At 44.4% G+C, this 19,505-nt stretch overlaps 2 protein-coding genes across 2 annotated transcripts in view; one reads left to right on the plus strand and one right to left on the minus strand.

Moving 5' to 3' along the window:
- Positions 1-7,281, minus strand: part of NFS1 (NFS1 cysteine desulfurase) — a 31,801-nt gene extending 24,520 nt beyond the window's left edge. Inside the window, exons 1-2 of the mRNA XM_044296656.1 lie at positions 7,086-7,281; positions 2,767-2,843 (exon numbers count right to left, since the gene is read on the minus strand). Coding sequence (XP_044152591.1) covers positions 2,767-2,843; positions 7,086-7,176 — 168 coding nt within the window. The 5' untranslated portion in view covers positions 7,177-7,281. The remainder of the gene's footprint in view (positions 1-2,766; positions 2,844-7,085) is intronic.
- ROMO1 (reactive oxygen species modulator 1) lies at positions 7,222-14,485 on the plus strand. Its single transcript, XM_044296657.1, has 3 exons — positions 7,222-7,345; positions 9,564-9,697; positions 14,153-14,485. The coding sequence occupies exons 2-3, from the start codon at positions 9,564-9,566 to the stop codon at positions 14,259-14,261; spliced, it is 243 nt and encodes an 80-aa protein (XP_044152592.1). The 5' UTR covers positions 7,222-7,345; the 3' UTR covers positions 14,262-14,485.
- Positions 14,486-19,505: the final 5,020 nt, after the last annotated feature.

The following is a 19,505-nucleotide window of genomic DNA, read 5'->3' on the forward strand; positions in this document are numbered from 1 at the left end:
CATGGTGTAATACACAGTATAATGACAGCAACTCAAAAAGAAAAACATGGCTTCTTTCTTCCTAAAACATACACATGGTGTACGATATTGTAGCCTATCCCCATCCACTTTAATGGAGCCAAGCTGCAATACCATACACAACCTATAGACAAGTGTGACACTGTTTCTGGAATAAAGCAGTCCTGTTTATCCAATTCGCACGCAGAGCTGACTCCATATATAGCAGGTGCCAGTAGTGTAATACAGGATGACTAGGATTGGAGGTAACACCGATCCCCGTCATTAAACCCCCTCATATGTCACGATAAAGAGCGACTGCAGCATCTTAGGGGTTAGACAGAGAATATGGGCTCCCTCTGTCGCGGGGCTCCAATTGTTGCCATGACAGCCTTGGGCCTTGGCCCCCAAGGCTGTCATAATGAGCTACCTGCAGAGCCGTACCCAAGACACAGCTCAGCAGGTGACCTGTTAGATCACATGCAAGTCCCTAAAAGGGACGAAAAATTGCAATAAGTAAAAAAAAAAAAAATTGGGATTTTTTTTTTTAAATGTAAAACTTAAAATTACCCCCTTCCCAATTTTACATATAAAAGTAAGCAATAAAAAAAAAAAAACTATTATGAACTATTAAAAAATAAGATATTTTCCTGCGTGGTGAATGCAGTAATGGAAAAAAAAAATCCAATTTGCAGTTTTTTTGATCATCTCGCGCTCCCCCCCCCCCCCCCCCAAAAAAAAATATTTTTATAATAAGTGATCAAAAAGTTCTACTTACCCCAAAAACTACACCTTACCCTGCAAAAAAATAAAAATAAAGCCCTTGCACAGAAATGCAAGAACTTACAGCAGTCATAATATGGTGATGCAAAGAAAAAGTAGTAGCAAGTCATAATAAAAACTATATAAATTTGGTATCGCCAAAGGCTGACCCATAGAATAAGGTTATCATGTGGTTTTTAGAGCAAAGTGAACGAATTAAAAACAAAATCCAAAAAACCATGGCGGAATTAACATTTATTTTCATATTTCACCCCACAAAGAATGCTGTCCCATTTTCCAATACAAGCAATGGTAACAAATACAACTTGTCCCACAAAAAACAAGCCCTCATCCGGCTACGTGAACGTAAAACTAAAAAAAAATGTTGGCCCTTTTAAGGCGGGGAAGGGAAAAAAAATAAAAAAATAGGCCATGTCCTGAAAGGGTTAAAGATGGACCTGTCATTTAGTTTTTTGTTTTTTTTATGTGTGTATGTATTTGCATACCACAAATTATCATTGCCGTTCACCCTCTTTAATAGTAGGTAAAATGTGGTGGTGATAAGAGCGGCGAGGACAGGAGGAGAGCAGGAATCTCTATTAGGGCTCATGCACACAAACCTATTTTCTTTCTGCTTCCGTTCTGGGTTTTTTGAGGACTGTATGCGGAACCATTCACTTCAATGGGTCCGCAAAAACAACGGAAAGCACATGGAGTACCTTCCATTTTCGTTCCGCAAAAAAGTAGTGCATGTCCTATTATTGTCCGCAAATCACGGTTCGAGGCCCCATTCAAGTCAACGGGTCCGCAAAAAATACGGACCGCACAGTATGTCATCCGTACTTTGCAGATCCATACTGTAGAAATGCTATGCCCAGCCTATATTGCTCATGTGTTTGGCGATTAATAAGTTACTGTTTACGATCCACAAAAAAAAAAAAAAAAAATCACATACGGAAACCATATGGATATGTTTTGTGGAATAACGGAACAGAAGAGGACTTAAATCTGAGAGAAAAAAAAAAAAAAAACCTCAGATACAGAACAACGGATCTCTTAAAAACGGACCGAAAAGCAACAACGGTCATGTGCATGAGCCCTCACTCTGGGTAGCTGGAGGAAGGACCTCATGCAGCTAGACGGACATTGCCATCAGCACTTGTATAGACCAGTCCAGTATCTGTCCTAATGCTAATGCTTGGGTCTGCACAGCACTCCCTCACTCATCGGCCAGTCTAGGACTGCATCCTAACTGGGCAAGGAGAGTTCCCAAGTTGCACACTACACTGCCATGTAGCTTAAAGGGAACACTGGCAGTGAAACACTCCCACCTAATAACCCTCAACTGGGAATTGATTCATAAATTTCTAGTAGGAATAACGGATCCGTCCCCCATTGACTTTCAATGTAAAGTCAAAACGGATCCGTTTGCATTATCATCAACAACAAAAAAAATTATAATTTTTTTTTTTTCATAGTAATGCAAACGGATCCGTTCTGAACGGATCTAAGCGTTTGCATTATAGGTGCGGATCCGTCTGTGCAGATACCAGACGGATCCGCACCTAAACGCAGGTGTGAAAGTAGCGCAAGGCGGGTTTACACGGTGCAATATACAGCGGATTGTCAGGAAGGAAGCGTTCCTTCCCGTCAGCTGCTTGTTCAGTGATGAGACCACTACATTTACATGCCGCGATCTCCTTCACTGTATGAGGACGAGGGGTCGCTATTGTGATTGCTCGTCCCCATACAGGATCATTGCTTCTGGACAACAGAAACGATGATTGATGTGCCTGCATGAACTACAGGATCCCCCGATGAACGAGCGTTTTGCTCGTTCATCAGCAGCACATTTACGCGGGCAGATTGTTGGGAACGAGCGTTTGCAGGATCGTTTGTTCCCGATAATCTGCCCGATATTCGAGCAGTGGAAATCCACCTTTATTTACTGATATTAGAGGATTACACCAGCCATGTACTATCAGCTGGCAGTATAATGCAACTCACCATTGGACTGGTGGCTTGGACATCCAAATACAATGGTCTAAGCTCCGGCTTCTCTGACCGCTTTGCATCATTCCAGTCTGTAAGGAAACACATATTATCCCGATTAAATACAATAGATGACACTGTATATGACTTTCTTACAGCAGACTGCTGTGTCTGGTCTCTAAGGCTCCATTCACAGGTCCGCAACGTGTTTTGCAGATCCACGGAGCCACAAAACACGGAAAGCGGCAATGTGCGTTTCGCATTTTTCGGACCGCACATTGCCGGCACTAATAGAATATGCCTGTTCTTGTCCGCAATTGCGGACAAGAATAGGACATTGTGTGATGAAGTCAGACGGCACAGCGTACTGGTTAAGGGGTGCTCGGTTTGTGTGGACGTAATCCCAAAATCAGAAAAATGAAAGAAATAGGACATGTTCTATTTTTTTCCAGAACGGAATTGTGGACCCGGAAATGCAGATCCGCAATTCCGTGTCGGGGCAGCACATCATGCTGTCCCATAGGAATGAATGGGTCCGCAACGAAATTGCGGACGTGTGAATGGAGCCTAAGAGACAGACAGATAGGACTGACAGGTCAGTCGTGTCCAACAACTCTAAGGCCCCTTTCACATGGGCGAGTATTCCGTGCGGATGCGATGCGCGAGTTGAACGCATTGCACCCGCACTGAATCTGGACCCATTCATTTCTATGGGGCTGTGCACATGAGCGGTGATTTTCACGCATCACTTGTGCATTGAGTGAAAATCGCAGCATGCTCTATATTGTGCGATTTTCACGCGACGCAGGCCCCACAGAAGTGAATGGGGTGCGTGAAAATCGCATAGCATCCGCAAGCAAGTGCGGATGCTGTGCGATTTTCACGCACGGTTGCTAGGAGACGATCAGGATGGAGACCCGATCATTATTATTTTCCCTTATAACATGGTTATAAGGGAAAATAATAGCATTCTGAATACAGAATGCATAGTAAAACAGCGCTGGAGGGGTTAAAAAAAATAAAAAAATAATTGAACTCACCTTAGTCCACTTGATCGCGAAGCCCGGCATCTCCTTCTGTCTCCTTTGTTGAATAGGACCATGGTTGAGTGATTCACCATGGTAAAAGATCATGTGACGTACCATGTGATGACCGAAGTGACGTCATCAAAGGTCCTTTACCTGTATTTAATGCTCACCAAAGGTCCTATTCAACAAAGGAGACAGAAGGAGATGCCGGGCTTCGCGATCAAGTGGACTAAGGTGAGTTCAATTTTTTATTTTTTATTTTAACCCCTCCAGCGCTGTTTTACTATGCATTCTGTATTCAGAATGCTATTATTTTCCCTTATAACCATGTTATAAGGGAAAATAATACATACTACAGAACACTGATCCCAAACCCGAACTTCTGTGAACATGCGCGATTTTTTTCACGCGAGTGCAAAACGCAATACAATGTTTTGCACTCGCGCAGAAAAATCGCGGGAGTTCCCCCAACGCACCCGCCTATTATCCGGGCCAAAAATAAGACGCCCGTGTGAAAGAGGCCTAACCTGCACCTCCAGTCTGAGAACAATGGGGGGAGATTTATCAAAACTGGCTCAGTTACTCCTATCAACCCATCAGATTAATCCTTAAATTTTCCAAAAAAGCTCTGAAAAATGAAAGGTTGATATGGACAACTGATCCAGTTTTGCTTTGCACCAATTGTGATAAATCTCCCTCATTTGCTGAAGCCTACCCTCACATGATCCACTACGCACGCCCCCCCTTCCTGCATGGCGAGGGCGGCGTGGTGGACGCTGTGAGGCTGTGCGTCAGGAAATAATGTTCTCTGTAATATCGTGAATTTGGGGACTCGGGGGGAAAAAATTGACTTGCATGACTTAGGTCATTTATAAAGGTTTACTAGACTATGATAAATGATCTATATACACAAAACATATCACACAAAGTAAGTAACAGTCACCAAAGGTGTAAACAAATGAGCGAGCTCCCCATCGACCAGAGCCCAACATGGCACTCGGCTGACACCCATATGATACAAAGAGAGGAGATGGCAGCAAGACATCTTCGGGCTCATTCACACGACCATGGTTTGGTTCCGTATCCGAGCCACATCTTTTGCGGCTTAGGTGCGGACCCATTCAGTTCAACGTGGCCGCAAAAGATGCGGATAGCACTCCGTGTGCTGTCCGCATCCGTTGCTCCGTTCCATGGCCCCGCAAAAATTATAAGTCACAAAACGGACAAGAATAGGCATTTCTATAAAGGGCCGTCTGTTTCTTAAATTGCGGAATGCACAAGGGCGGCATCCGTATTTTGCGGACCGTGAATCACGGCACGGTCATGTTAACAAGCCCTTAGCTAGACGTTTTCTAGTCAGCTAGCCCCACCTAAAGTCTTCCGTGTGCATGTACAGTTATTTCAACCAAGGACAACATCTGCATGGAGTTTGTGTGCTTTCCCCGTATTTGCGTGGGTTTTCTCCGGTTTCCTCACACACTCCAAAGACACATTGATAAGAATCTTAGATTGTGAGCCCCACTTGTATCATCCCTCATTATTACACCAGTATCCTATCTACCATGCCTTGTATCATCCCTCATTATTACACCAGTATCCTATCTACCATGCCCTGTATCATCCCTCATTATTACACCAGTATCCTATCTACCATGCCTTGTATCATCCCTCATTATTACACCAGTATCCTATCTACCATGCCCTGTATCATCCCTCATTATTACACCAGTATCCTATCTACCATGCCCTGTATCATCCCTCATTATTACACCAGTATCCTATCTACCATGCCTTGTATCATCCCTCATTATTACACCAGTATCCTATCTACCATGCCCTGTATCATCCCTCATTATTACACCAGTATCCTATCTACCATGCCCTGTATCATCCCTCATTATTACACCAGTATCCTATCTACCATGCCCTGTATCATCCCTCATTATTACACCAGTATCCTATCTACCATGCCTTGTATCATCCCTCATTATTACACCAGTATCCTATCTACCATGCCCTGTATCATCCCTCATTATTACACCAGTATCCTATCTACCATGCCCTGTATCATCCCTCATTATTACACCAGTATCCTATCTACCATGCCTTGTATCATCCCTCATTATTACACCAGTATCACATATACTATAGAGAAGTGAATGGGCACTCTTATAGATGGAATCACATGGACTGGATATAGGATATTAAAATCAATGTGGTTTTTAATCAATAAAACACTTTACAGTAATCTAGAAAAATAGATATATAAAAAATATTATTTTTTTATATGTAAAAAACAGAGCCCTAAATGCTCAATAAATTGCTCCCAAAAGATAGAGCTGATATACTTGATCGATGCAGTGATATTCAAATGTCAAGTCAGCTGATGAATTGTAGAAAACCCTGTAATGAGGTCAGTATTGTATAACACCGCTAATGGTGTATAGGGGGATCCGCGCAGCAGATGGCTGGAATATTACAAGCGGCTTTCCTGGTGTCGGTGGGTGAATAGAATGATACACAAGTCAGGTGTGTCTTCTTAAACGGTGATAGATGGAATTGGTATATTCCAAAACAGGTGCAAAAAGAGAAATAGAAAAAGAAAATATTTTTATTTTTCTCTTTTTCCACCATTTTCCTTTTTTTTTTGCACCTGTTTTGGAATATACCAAATTCCATCTATCACCGTTTAAGAAGACACACCTGACTTGTGTATCATTCTATTCACCCACCGACACCAGGAAAGCCGCTTGTAATATTCCAGCCATCTGCTGCGCGGATCCCCCTATACACCATTAGCGGTGTTATACAATACTTACCTCATTACAGGGTTTTCTACAATTTATCAGCTGACTTGACATTTGAATATCACTGCATCGATCAAGTATATCAACTATCTTTTGGGAGCAATTTATTGAGCATTTACGGCTACGTTTTTTACATATAAAAAAATATCATTTTTTATATCTATTTTTCTAGATTACTGTAAAATATTTTATTGATTAAAAACCACATTGATTTTAACATCCTATATCCAGTCCATGTGATTCCATCTATAAGAGTACCCATTCACTTCTCTATCTACTTTACTTGGTGAACAGGGTGCGACACCAGTTTGGAGCACCTTGCCATCAGCAGTCAGAGGGAGAGCCGTCCTTTATATACCATGCCTTGTATCATCCCTCATTATTACACCAGTATCACATCTACCATGCCCTTCACCCCCTACCACCCATTATCCCGATGCCATGTCACGGCTGCCATTCTCCGGGGTGTCATGGCACAGTCGGGGCCTACTGCTGGTACCTGTCTGCGCCACATGACTGGCCCTGATCCCGGGGACTTTCCTGCAGTGGCCCGCGGACAGCAGGCTCCTCAGCGCGGCTCTGCACAGCATGTTGACGGGGCCAGGCTGGAGTGTTGTGTAACGGAGTCTGGGGGCGGCGTCACCGGGTACTAGAGGAGGAGGAGGAGGGCGGCGGGCACTGGCGGCTTCCGGGGAGGCGGGGAGTCTCGGGCGTCATCAGTGAGCTGCGGCCTGGAGGAGCACTGCCGACACCACAGAGGTGAGCGCTGCCCGGGGCCCGGGGGTGCAGTAAACAGCACGTTATTCTATCTGCTGCCTGTTACTGATCTCACCCCATGTGTGACATGGGGCAAACCTGGAACCTCTAGAATCACATGTCTGTCAGTTAAGTGCTTTACTGTTGGTTGGGGTAAAGTACTGTACAGGGTCACCCTCTGCTGCCCTGCACCCTACCCTGTTCTGTGTCACATTGAGAAGGGGTCGGCCCTGTTTGTATCGGGGACATGTGGCTGGCTTTCAGGTGGCCCCATCGCCATACTGGGTCCCCCAGAGACCGTCAGTTTTTTCGTGGCCATCTGCCAGTTTTATCCTTTTTCATGGCCGTTAAAAACTGATTAATTTCATTGGCTTTTTTTGGTTTTTTTAAAATTAAAATCCCAACAAGGGACTAGCGAATTGACTCTGGATTAAACATGTGAAGTAAATTTGCATAAAACTTTGTTCTAACATACAGTACGGAGCGACTGCCCCATACAGTATTATCTGTCCGAAAAAACTGCGTCTCTGATGTGTACCAAAACAACGTTCGTGTGCGTAAGGCCTTAGAATGTATTGGCTCCGATGAGCCGAAGTCATTACTTCGCAAAGTCTCGAAAGACTTTGCACAATAACTTAATAAATTAATACTGTAAAAACCATTTTTCAAACTAGGGTTCGGTTCCAAGTGGTTCTTTGGGACCGAACCAGAGTTCGGGAAATGTTTTTTTTTTTTACAGTAGAAATATATTCATGAAGTTATTATGCAAAGTCTCACGAGACTTTGTAAAATAATAACTTTGGCTCATAGGAGCCAATACATTCTAATACTGTATGGCGCGCTCGCTCCGTACAGTATTAGAACAAAGTTTTTTTGCGAATCGACTTTGGATGTTTTATCTGAAGTCACTCACTCATCCCTAATCCCAACCCCTGCAGTGCCATTCAGTATACATAATGTCTCCCTTGGTGGACGCCAGCAGTGATAATGTCTCCATGGTGGTCCTCAGCTGTAACAGGGTGTTTTTTTTTTTTTGTTTTTTTTTTTTTGCAGGAAAAAAACACCCACTTGTACGCACAGAGACAGTCGCTCCTCTCTTGATTGTAAAGGACCTGCCGAAGACCCTGCGCTAAGCGTTATGATATCACCACGCACACCCCACATAATCACGCGGTGACGTCACCACGCTTGAGCGCCGATCCTTCACAATCAAGAGAGGAGCAACTGTCTTTGTGGGTGAGCTGAGTTATTTATTTATTTATTTTTTTTTATTTTTTTTTTTTTTTTTACCCTTAAAAGGCCACATTAAACTAGCACTTCCGTTTTTAACGGCTGCACTCCTGTTTAAGCGGCTGTTAAAAATAGTTCCATTGACTTCAGTGGGGTCCGTCTGGCCGTTATGGCTGCTATTCACTGGCCGTTAAAAAAAACAGCGATGTGAATAGCCCCATAAACTTTAACTGGTGCTAACAATGCCCGTGTGACGGGCAATACTGTAACACGGCCATTTCTAACGTTCATGTGCATGTAGCCTAAGTCCAGAGAGTCTCGGTGTGCAGTAAACCAGGGTTCTTCTTTACCGGAGAACCTCTAGAGCAAAACCATGCCGGCGAGGCATTGGGCTGGCTTCTCCACTCTCCTTCCTGGCAGAAGAAAGGTTTGGTGCTGAGGAAAGGCCTGAGCTAGCTGTTCCTCTCTCTGACAGCTGGTATCCTGGTCAAAGGGCTGGTGATCCAGCGTCTGTGGCAGAGTATCGGCGTCTTCTTCTGGTCACTTATGCAGACTCTCTTCTACTAAGCACTGATCCCTATTTGCAGACAATTAGCGGCTCTGACTGTTCTCCATATATAGATTCTAGCTGAACTTCTAGCGGGAGGGGTGGAGTAGAGAAACTTAGATAAAAATTGTAACTTTGTATTAGTTTGTGCTGTCCATATACTTGCATTTGAACTACAATAATAGCCAATGGGAATGACAAAGCAGTTTTTACAGACAAAAACTAGTCTTTAGACATGCATCCATTTTTGGTTTCTAACCAGTTGCAAAATCTTCTATATCTGCTGGTCTAATGCAAGCCTTTGCCCAGGCCCCACTTTACGTTAGGACCACTGTCCACAGATGGGGGCAGTTGATTAGAGGAACAAAAAGTTGCGTCGGAACATCAGACAGGACCATGGGCTATGAAGTGATGCTAAAAAATGCTATGTGCTTTCTGTTATAGATGCCAGTTGCCGTTGGTGGGCCCTATGGGCAATCACAGCCCGGTTGTTTTGACAAGGTCAAGATGGGCTTCATGATGGGCTTTTCGGTAGGAGTGGCAGCCGGCGCATTGTTTGGCACTTTCTCGTGTTTAAGGTAAGCGAGCAAGTAATGTTCAGCTGTTATCTCTCCTGATCAAAGTACACAGTAAAATAAATATCAGCCTAGTACAAATGGTGGAGACCTCTGAACGATGAATCAATATTTTATACTGATCAGCCATAACAGTATAACCAGGGGAAATTAATAACCTTGATTACCCAGGTCATGGCAGCATTTATCAAGGGGTGGGATATATGGGGTAGCAAGTGAAAATTTATCATCTCCTTTGTGCCTGAAAAATGGTGTTAAAAATTTGCAAACTATTACTTTGTAAAAAATTGTTGCATCTCTAGGCATTTGCAACCCCCCTCGCTACTTTCCTTAGGGGGCGTTGGAAGGGCAGAAAGGATGTGTGGCCGGCTGCCCCGACCAAAGTTATCTTCATTTACGGCAATTTTCTGGCTTCAAACAGCTGATTGTGGGGTTGCAGGAGTCGGACCCCAACTGATCTGATATTGATGAGCTATCATGAGGATAGACTATCAATATTACTCCACCGCGCAACCCCTTTAATGGTGACTGTAATAGAATATTAAGACGCGGTGTATTATAGTCGCAAAAAGGAGGATGTAGTCCAGCTTCTAAGATGAAACACTTTTTATTCCAAGCTGTAAAATTTCTATACACAAGACACAGTAGACGATCTATGCTTTTCGGACCTGATAATTGCGGTCCTTACTCATGACAAATGCACCATAAAATCCTTACCCATATATATCACTGTTCTACCTATCCACACGGGGAAAGGTTACATGTGATCTATGTGGGAGGAAACAACATCAGACTTAACACCATATGTGCCAAAAGAAAAAAAGAAGAAACATGCATATACAGAAGTGTACTCATTTTAAAACCAGACATGATAAACCCTTCACTGCAGAAGAAATACAGTCCACAATCACCAGTTTACCGAGCGACAAAGCTCCGGGACCCGACGGGTATTCAGGGGACTTTTAGAAAATGTTGAAGGTACAGATCTCGCTGTTGCTGTCCCCTGTCCCCTGTCTCCGCTATTGTTCAACCTGCAAGCAGCGTTTTGGTGGCCGCCTCCAGAGCGGAATGGAGACTGAACTGAGGCATTCTGAGCGGATCCTTTTCCATTCAGAATGCAAACTGATCCGTTTTGGACCGCTTGTGAGAGCCCTGAACGGATCTGACAGATGGAAAGCCAAAACGTGTGAAAGTAGATGAAGCTTTTTTTTCTATGGTCTCCACCCCTCACAGGTGAGGTAACCCTTTCTATTCCTTGAACTATTAGACTGGATGTATTACCCTGGTGACTGTGGCAAAATGTAGACTCATTGCAGAAACAATGCGTGTTTTGTAGTGTGGATGTCCATCGCCAATAATTTTATGGCCTGGTGGGAGAAGCACTACTTGTTTGCTGATTCTAACCCACATTTACATGACATCAAATGGTACAGGAGATATGTAGACTACTTGTTGTTCGTCTGGTCAGGTGATTTTACCCACATACCGGACTTCCATTTTTACTTGAACAGCTGTCAGAGTTCTCTTTTCTTTAGTTTTTATCATGATACCGAGTTTATTTCTTTCCTGGATCTAAAATTGGTCGGTGACACACTTCGACGTATAGGAAAGAAAGATCAGGCAATACAATTGTATTGGCCACTTGTCACCCTCCACACGTCATACGTAATATACCCAAGGGAGAGCTCATTAGAGCAAGGCATAATTGTTCCAGTGTGGATACTTTTCTACTAGAAGCGGAGGGCATCAATACCAGATTGTAGCACAGGAAATATACCGCACAGTCTATACAGGGAACTATACATCGGGCACTTTCCTTAGACAGGCATTCACAGTTTTTTCCTTATAAGATGCAAGGTGAACAGAGGAAGGATAATGAGATTAGAATCAAAAGTTACTATTAGACTGACTTACCCCATATTTAATAAGATTCAGCCCTTAGCAACTAGTCTGCATAAAACTGCAATTTCACTATTCAGTTAAGATGGCCGCCACTGCCCTCCCCCTGAGGCTAATCCCGCCTGCCCTCACTAGCCAGTAACAATAGCCCCCCAAAAGTGCCAGTAACCACAGCCCTCCACCCTAAAGGGTTAATCTCCTGCAGCACAAAGGGGTCCTCTTACCACTTGTTGCTGTCATTTATACACTGAGCAGATGGCAGATCTACCTTCCCTGGTCTGCGCTGCTTCAACTCTGCTTCTCCAGCTCTGCTGAGTGAGGGAGCTTCTGCCAAGCGCAGGGACAGGGAGAAGTGCACACAGCCCAGGCACTGTTATCAGCTGCTGGGGAGGACCTGGCTTTAATCATTTACTTACAGTCCCTGGCCGTCAGTAATCTGACCTTGCACGCAGCGTGCTTCTGCGTCCTCCGTCCTTCAACACATAGACGGACCCTGCCTAGCAACACTATTTTAAGCACAGGTAAAAGTAGGCAGTACAGGGAACAAAACTGTGGAATTAAGGGGTAATTGAATACACAGTGAAAAGTTGAAATTGGGCCACCAAGGTGATATTAATCACTGCAATCCAATACTCCCCAAAAAATAATATACGACAGTTATCCTTTAAGTATGTGGGCTGCGCAACCAATTCTATCAAAGCAAGAGTGCGCAAACATATCTCTGACACTCCACACTACAAAGCACGCAAGGTTTCTGCAGTGAGTCTTCTTTTTGCCACAGTCCATAAGGGTAATACGTCCAGTCTAATAGTTCAAGGAATAGGAAAGGGTTACATCACCTGTGAGTGGTGGAGACCATAGAAAAAAAGCTTCTTAGTCCAGAAGCTTTCTGGATATTTGAATTGGGAATGTGTTTCCCAACTGGTCTCAATAAGAAATATGATCTAATTTTGCAATATTTCGGATGGACTTGCTACTATATTGGTATGTTTATCATGTCTGGTTTTAAATGAGTACACTTCTGTATATAAATGCAATGGCACTCTGCCCTGCCTCTATGCTGGAGGTTGAATGAGGCATTAGTGTACATTTTGGCCAAAGCGTAATAAGCCCTGCCAACATGCATGCTGAGTACCAACATGCATGCTGAGCCCACTATATACTTTAGGAAAAATTAGAGGAAGCCTGTGGAAGAGCAGTCTCAGCGGTATCACAAATTCTAGACCGGCTAGGCTGGGTCTTAAACCTAGATAAGTCACACCCTGTTCCTACTGGAATCCAGACTTTTTTGGGGGGTTGATCCTAGACTCATCTTCCCAGAAATGTATGTTGCCAGAAGAAAAGGTCAGTCATATTCAGGAGAGAATTGGATCTAACCAGAAACCCAGTAGTCTCTGAGGAAGGGAATGTCTATCTTGGGGTCCCTCACGTCATGTATCCCGGTGGTAAGCTGGGCACAACTTCCCTCAAGGGTTCTCCAGTGGTAAATCCTTCCTTTCTGGGAAAAGAACAACTCATTAGATTCAAAGATAAGAATCTCGGACCAAACTCTCCTGGGCTTAGCATGGTGATTTAAAGAGGAAAAATTTGATTCAGGGAGTTCCATGGAGGTTAGAAGACCTGGTATGTCTAACCACGGATGCAAGCCCCTGGGGGTGGGGGGCTCATATTCAGGAAATCTCCCTCCAGGGTCTTTGGGGGGGGGGGGGGGGGCATTCAAAAAGGGGATCCTCCAACCTAAAAGAACTGGCAGCAGTACTCTAGCAATGAGTTCAACCCCTCCAAAAATAAGAGGGAGAAATCTCATAATTATGACTGACAACAAAACTGTGGTCTCTTATCTGAACAGACAAGGGGGTACAAGATGCAAAATTCTGATGCAGGAAGCCCAGAAAATCCTCTTATTAGCAGAAAGAGTGCGCCTTAATCTCAGCGGTACATATCAGGGGGGTAGAAAATGGACAGGCAGACTTTGAGTCGCCATTTTCTATCTCGGCGCAAATTAAGTCTGAACCACTAGATTTTCAAGAAAAAAATTCTCTTTTTTCCCTAGACCCAGCGGGAACCCCTTATAGTATAGATGCCTTTCTCCAGAATTGGAGTTTTCCCCTAGCCTACGCCTTTTCCTCCTTTTTTCCATTTGTGTACATTCCGTTTCTGTATGTCCACATGGCGTTCAGCAAAAAAAAGCTAGACCAGAATAGGACATGCTCTGTTTTGCAGACAAAGATAGGCATTGTTACAATGGATCCGCAAAAAAAAGTATGCAATACGGATCTCACACGGACGTCATCTGTGTTTTGCGGACTGCAAAATACATACTGATTTGTGCATGAGCCCTGGGGGGGGGGGGGGTGTTACTGTTGTGGTTGGTCAGTGTATATATGTGCAGAATACTCTTGAATCTATTATTATAACTACGTATATACACTTTGTTCCAATTTTTTTTATTTTTTCTAAACTAGAAAGAATAATATTGTGCTATGCCATTCGATAAGTGAGGCAGTGAAAGATGTCAGTTTAAAAAGTAATTACATTTTTTATCCTTGTCTTATGCAGATTCGGAATGAGAGGACGTGAACTTGTGGGTGGCATTGGAAAGACCATGATGCAAAGCGGTGGCACATTTGGAACATTTATGGCTATTGGGATGGGAATTCGATGTTAACCTGGCACAAGTTAATAAATATCTCTACTTGCGTTTACACAAAGAGTCTTTGTGAACGTCACTATTGCGCCAAGTCTATTGTATTATATTATAAAAGTCAATTTGGTACCCAGATCAGCTATGTGTCTCGCTCACTAGTTTGGGTGCTTTCAATAAACTGTATTTTTTAGTTTATTTTTGACTTGTAATTATTGAGACTAATAAATGATTAATTTGATAACTTTTTTTCTTTGTCTGGACACTGTCTAGTTTTCTAAACTACTAACCTACATGAGAAAGCTAAGGGTATGTTCACATAGCAGAATTTATGTGGAGAAGAATCTGGAAAACAACTGATTGTGAAAAGAAAAATCCCCTTCTTGGTGCCCCTGTCGCAACGATTCTTTGGTTCCCCCACTAGCCTCTGCCTCTCACTCACTCGGGCAATTGAGTTTTTTGTTGTGAATTTTTACCTTGATTTACTAATTCACACGACCGGTCCAGTTTCTTTCATTTGACATGGTCAGTCAGACCTAAAGGTCTGCGGCTGGATTGCAGGGTGGTCGTAACCCCTGGAAACAAGCCGCATACATTGGGATAAAAAAGGGAACCCAGCCAGCAAAGGAAGCAACCCCTTTAAGAAAAAGTATAACTCTTGAACAGTGTCTTGGATTATCAAGAAATACATTATTTTCATTATGTGAACCACAGCAATGTGTCTGTGCAAACTGTTGGATAGAGAGGTCGCTGGTGACAGATTCCCTTAAAGTTTCTATCCCCCAAGATAGAAACAGAAAAGACCATTAATGAGCAATAAACAAATTACTCCGTTTGCCTAATCCTCAGAAGGGAAAGATGAATATGGCTCTTGCATTTTCTTCCCTTAACTTCTCCAAGGCCCTTGGGATTAGAAGAATCACACAAAACGCATAGATAACGTAGTTTTTATTTATTTATTTATTTTATACATGGAATTGATAGACCGACTGGGGTTTCCAAATGATTCTGATGATTCAGGGAACAAACTACAAAATTGGGCATTCTGAGATAGCAAATGCGTAGATCTGAGGATACCCCATCTTTCTTAATCTGCAAGAAAATTATTTAAAGGATTTAAGTCTGTCCTCTCCAGCAAGCCCTATTAAGAACAATAATTCAGGTATAGAAAACCTGCCTCTGATTCCAGGTCAGTAATTTGTATGTCGATACTCACCCCAATTGCCCTGCTTGTGCCCAAAAAACACAGTAATGCAGAGAGAGGACTTCTCTTGAGAGGCGTCCTCTACATTATGTGCACATGCACAGGAGTCTTGCCAATGGGGGATGCATATAGACCTACAAATCTAGGGTCATCAGTCTCTCTTCTGTACTTATTAGGGATTGCCAGAAGTGACAGATCGCCCAGTAGGATGGGATTGTAATTTAACAGTCTTCCTTGACATTTAAAGCATGATGCAAGTCAATTGTACCTGAAGAAGGGGAAAATCCCTGAAACGCGTTGAACCGCTTGCTCAAATAAAAAGAACCCTCATCAATCCAACCACTGGGTGGTTTTTGCACCGTGGGATATTCCTTTTCTTTTATTGAATCACTGGCTTTCTGAGGGATTCCAGGCATCCCTGAACAGAAGTATCCATCCCGGGCTGCACACCATCCGTTGTGAGGGGCTTATGCCAACTTGATACATGTCTAACTCTACCAGGCGAGCCTCCATTTATTGGAGATACTACTTTGTATCTATTTTGAACGTTATTACCCTATGGTGCGCCATTTTTTTGTTCTACAGCGGAACAAAGCCTGCTTTTAATATTGACTTTTAAAAAGGACCATTCACCGATTATTAGACTGTGAACGAAGTATACAGACATGTAGAGCGGCGCCCGGGGATCTCACTGCACTTACTGTTATCCCCGGGCGCCGCTCCGTTCTCCTGCTATGCCCTCCGGTATCTCTGGACACATGGTTATGGTAGGCGGAGTCTGCCCCCTGTTCTTCTGTAGTGCTGGCCAATCGCATTGCAGAGCTCACAGCCTGGGAAAAAATAACCTCCCAGGCTGTGAGCTCTGCGCTGCGATTGGCCAGCGCTAGAGCAGAACAAGGGCAGACTCCGCCTACCATAACTTAGTGCCTGAAATCTCCACCTACTATAACTTAGTGAGCGGAGATACCGGTGGGCATAGCAGAATGGAGCGGTGCCCGGCGATAATAGTAAGTGCAGTGAGATCCCTGGGCGCCGCTCTACATGTCTGTATTCTTAGTTCACAGTGTAATAATCGGTGAAAGGTCCTCTTTAAGGACTCCTGATGTGTACTGTTAAAGGTTGAGCTTTACCCAGTTCTTTGCATTCTGCAGTCAGCAAACTTTGGTCCCTCTTGTTTGTCCAAGTAAAGGACAACTACAGGTTGACTGCACTAAAACCTCCCTTGAATGCAGAAAGTGATGAAGGGTAGGTTTGACTGCTCTTAACTAGAAGTTTTTGAGGCAAATATTCTTATAGATTTTTCAACTAAAGCCAGATGTGGATCCTGCAGGAAGAAGTATAAGTCCTTCCTTTATTTCTGATTCCTTTCGAATCCACAACTGGCTTTGGCTGAAAATCCTGTAGGAAAATCAAAACCTCCTCTAAAAAAAATTCAGTGGTAACCTACCTTTCGGTTGGTTGACAAACCTCTCTTCTGGCAACTGAATTATCTGCATTAACAAGCTCTGAACATGGGCACCCCAGCTTGAGGGTCACCTAACAATCAGAGACCTCCCTCTGGTGAGATGGTCTTTGTGTAGTGACCAGCTTTGATCTATGCCGAGTCTGGCGACAAATGAGGTTTCTACTGTTGAGCAAGCAATTATTACTGGAAGGCTCATTACCATACCATTGCTTAATTCATAGAGCCCTCCTTTCTGAATTATACAATGAGAGACTTCTGGAAGGCGGTCTAGGAATATCCAGAGGAGCTTTGCATACAAACTATGATGCGGCAGAGGTGTGGCTCTAAACACAGAACAGGTGCAGATATTTCAATTATGCAATTGCAAACGGATCCGTCCCCCATTGACTTTCAATGTAAAGTCTGGAGTCCCTTTTATACCATCGGATCGGAGTTTTCTCCAATCCGATGGTATATTTTAACTTGAAGCGTCCCCATCACCATGGGAACGCCTCTGTTAGAATATACCATCGGATTTGAGTTAGATCGTGAAACTCAGATCCGACAGTATATTCTAACACAGAGGCGTTCCCATGGTGATGGGGACACTTCAAATTAGAATACATTAAAAGAACTGTGTACATAACTGCCCCCTGCTGCCTGGCCGTGATCAGCACAATTAACCCCTCAGGTGCCGCACCTGAAGGGGTTAATTGTGTGTATCATAGCCCCCTGTAAGAGATCAGGGGCTGCCAGGCAGCAGGGGGCAGACCCCGCTCCCTCCTCAGTTTGAATATCATTGGTGGCACAGTGTGCGGCCCCCCCTCCCTCCCTCTATTGTATTAATATCATTGGTGGCCAGTGTGCGGCCCCCCTCCCTCCCTCTATTGTATTAATTTTATTGGTGGCCAGTGTGCGGCCTCCCCTCTCTCCCCCCCCCCCCCTTCCCCGATCATTGGTGGCAGCGGAGAGTTCCGATCGGAGTCCCAGTTTAATCGCTGGGGCTCCGATCGGTAACCATGGCAACCAGGATGCTACTGCAGTCCTGGTTGCCATGGTTACTTAGCAATATTAGAAGCATCATACTTACCTGCTGCGCTGTCTGTGACCGTCCGGGAGCTCCTCCTACTGGTAAGTATGACGCTTCTAATATTGCTAAGTAACCATGGCAACCAGGACTGCAGTAGCGTCCTGGTTGCCATGGTTACCGATCGGAGCCCCAGCGATTAAACTGGGACTCCGATCGGAACTCTCCGCTGCCACCAATGATCGGGGAGAGGGGAGGCCGCACACTGTGCCACCAATGATATTAATACAATAGAGGGAGGGGGGGGGCGCACACTGGCCACCAATGATATTAATACAATAGAGGGAGGGAGGGGGGCCGCACACTGTGCCACCAATTATATTAATACAATAGAGGGAGGGGGGGCCGCACACTGGCCACCAATGATAATACAATAGAGGGAGGGAGGGGGGGCCGCACTGGTCACCAATGATATTAATACAATAGAGGGAGGGGGGGCCGGGCCGCACTGGCCACCAATGAAATTAAAACTGGGGAGGGAGGGGGGTCTGCCCCCCTGCTGCCTGGCAGCCCCTGATCTCTTACAGGGGGCTATGATACGCACAATTAACCCTTCAGCTGCGGCACCTGAGGGGTTAATTGTACGGATCACAGCCCCCTGTAAGAGATCGGGTGCTGCCAGGCAGCAGGGGGCAGTCATGTACACAGTTTGTAGTATATTCTAACTAGAAGCATCCCCATCACCATGGGAATGCCTCTGTGTTAGAATATACTGTCGGATCTGAGTTTTCACGAACGCTTGCAGCGTTCAGGTGTCCTCTCACTGAGCGGAGCGGAGGCTGAGGGCTGGCAGGCGGATGCATTCTCAGTGGATCCGCCTCCACTGAGAATGCATTAGGGCCAGACGGCTGCGTTCAGGGCCGCTTGTGAGCCCCTTCAAACGGAGCTCACGAGCGGACACCTGAACGCAGGTGTGAAAGGAGCCTAAGAGCAGCCAAGCAAGGGGGGCATCTTGGGAGTTGTAGTTTTACCAGAGCTGGAGTGCCAAGGTTAGCCATCACTGCCCTAGACTAATGACATCTCCAAGAGCTAATTGGAGTGAGGTGTCAGCCAACTGGAGTCCAATCAATGAGATGAGATTGGAGGTGTTGGTTACAGCTGCCCTGCCCTATAAAAAAACCACACACCAGTTCTGGGTTTGCTTTTCACAAGAACCATTGCCTGATGTGAATGATGCCTCGCAGAAAAGAGCTCTCAGAAGACTTATGATTAAGAATTGTTGACCTGCATAAAGCTGGAAAGGGTTATAAAAGTATCTCCAAAAGCCATGCTGTTCATCAGTCCACGTTAAGACAAATTGTCTATAAATGGAGAAAATTCAGCACTGCTGCTACTCTCCCTAGCAGTGGCCGTCCTGTAAAGATGACTGCAAGAGCACAGCGCAGACTGCTCAATGAGGTGAAGAAGAATCCTAGAGTATCAGCTAAAGACTTACAAAAGTCTCTGGCATATGCTAACATCCCTGTTAGTGAATCTACGATACGTAAAACACTAAACAAGAATGGATTTCATGGGAGGATACCACAGAGGAAG

This window comes from Bufo gargarizans, chromosome 6 (assembly GCF_014858855.1).
Source record: "Bufo gargarizans isolate SCDJY-AF-19 chromosome 6, ASM1485885v1, whole genome shotgun sequence".
In the NCBI taxonomy this organism is placed as follows: domain Eukaryota; kingdom Metazoa; phylum Chordata; class Amphibia; order Anura; family Bufonidae; genus Bufo; species Bufo gargarizans.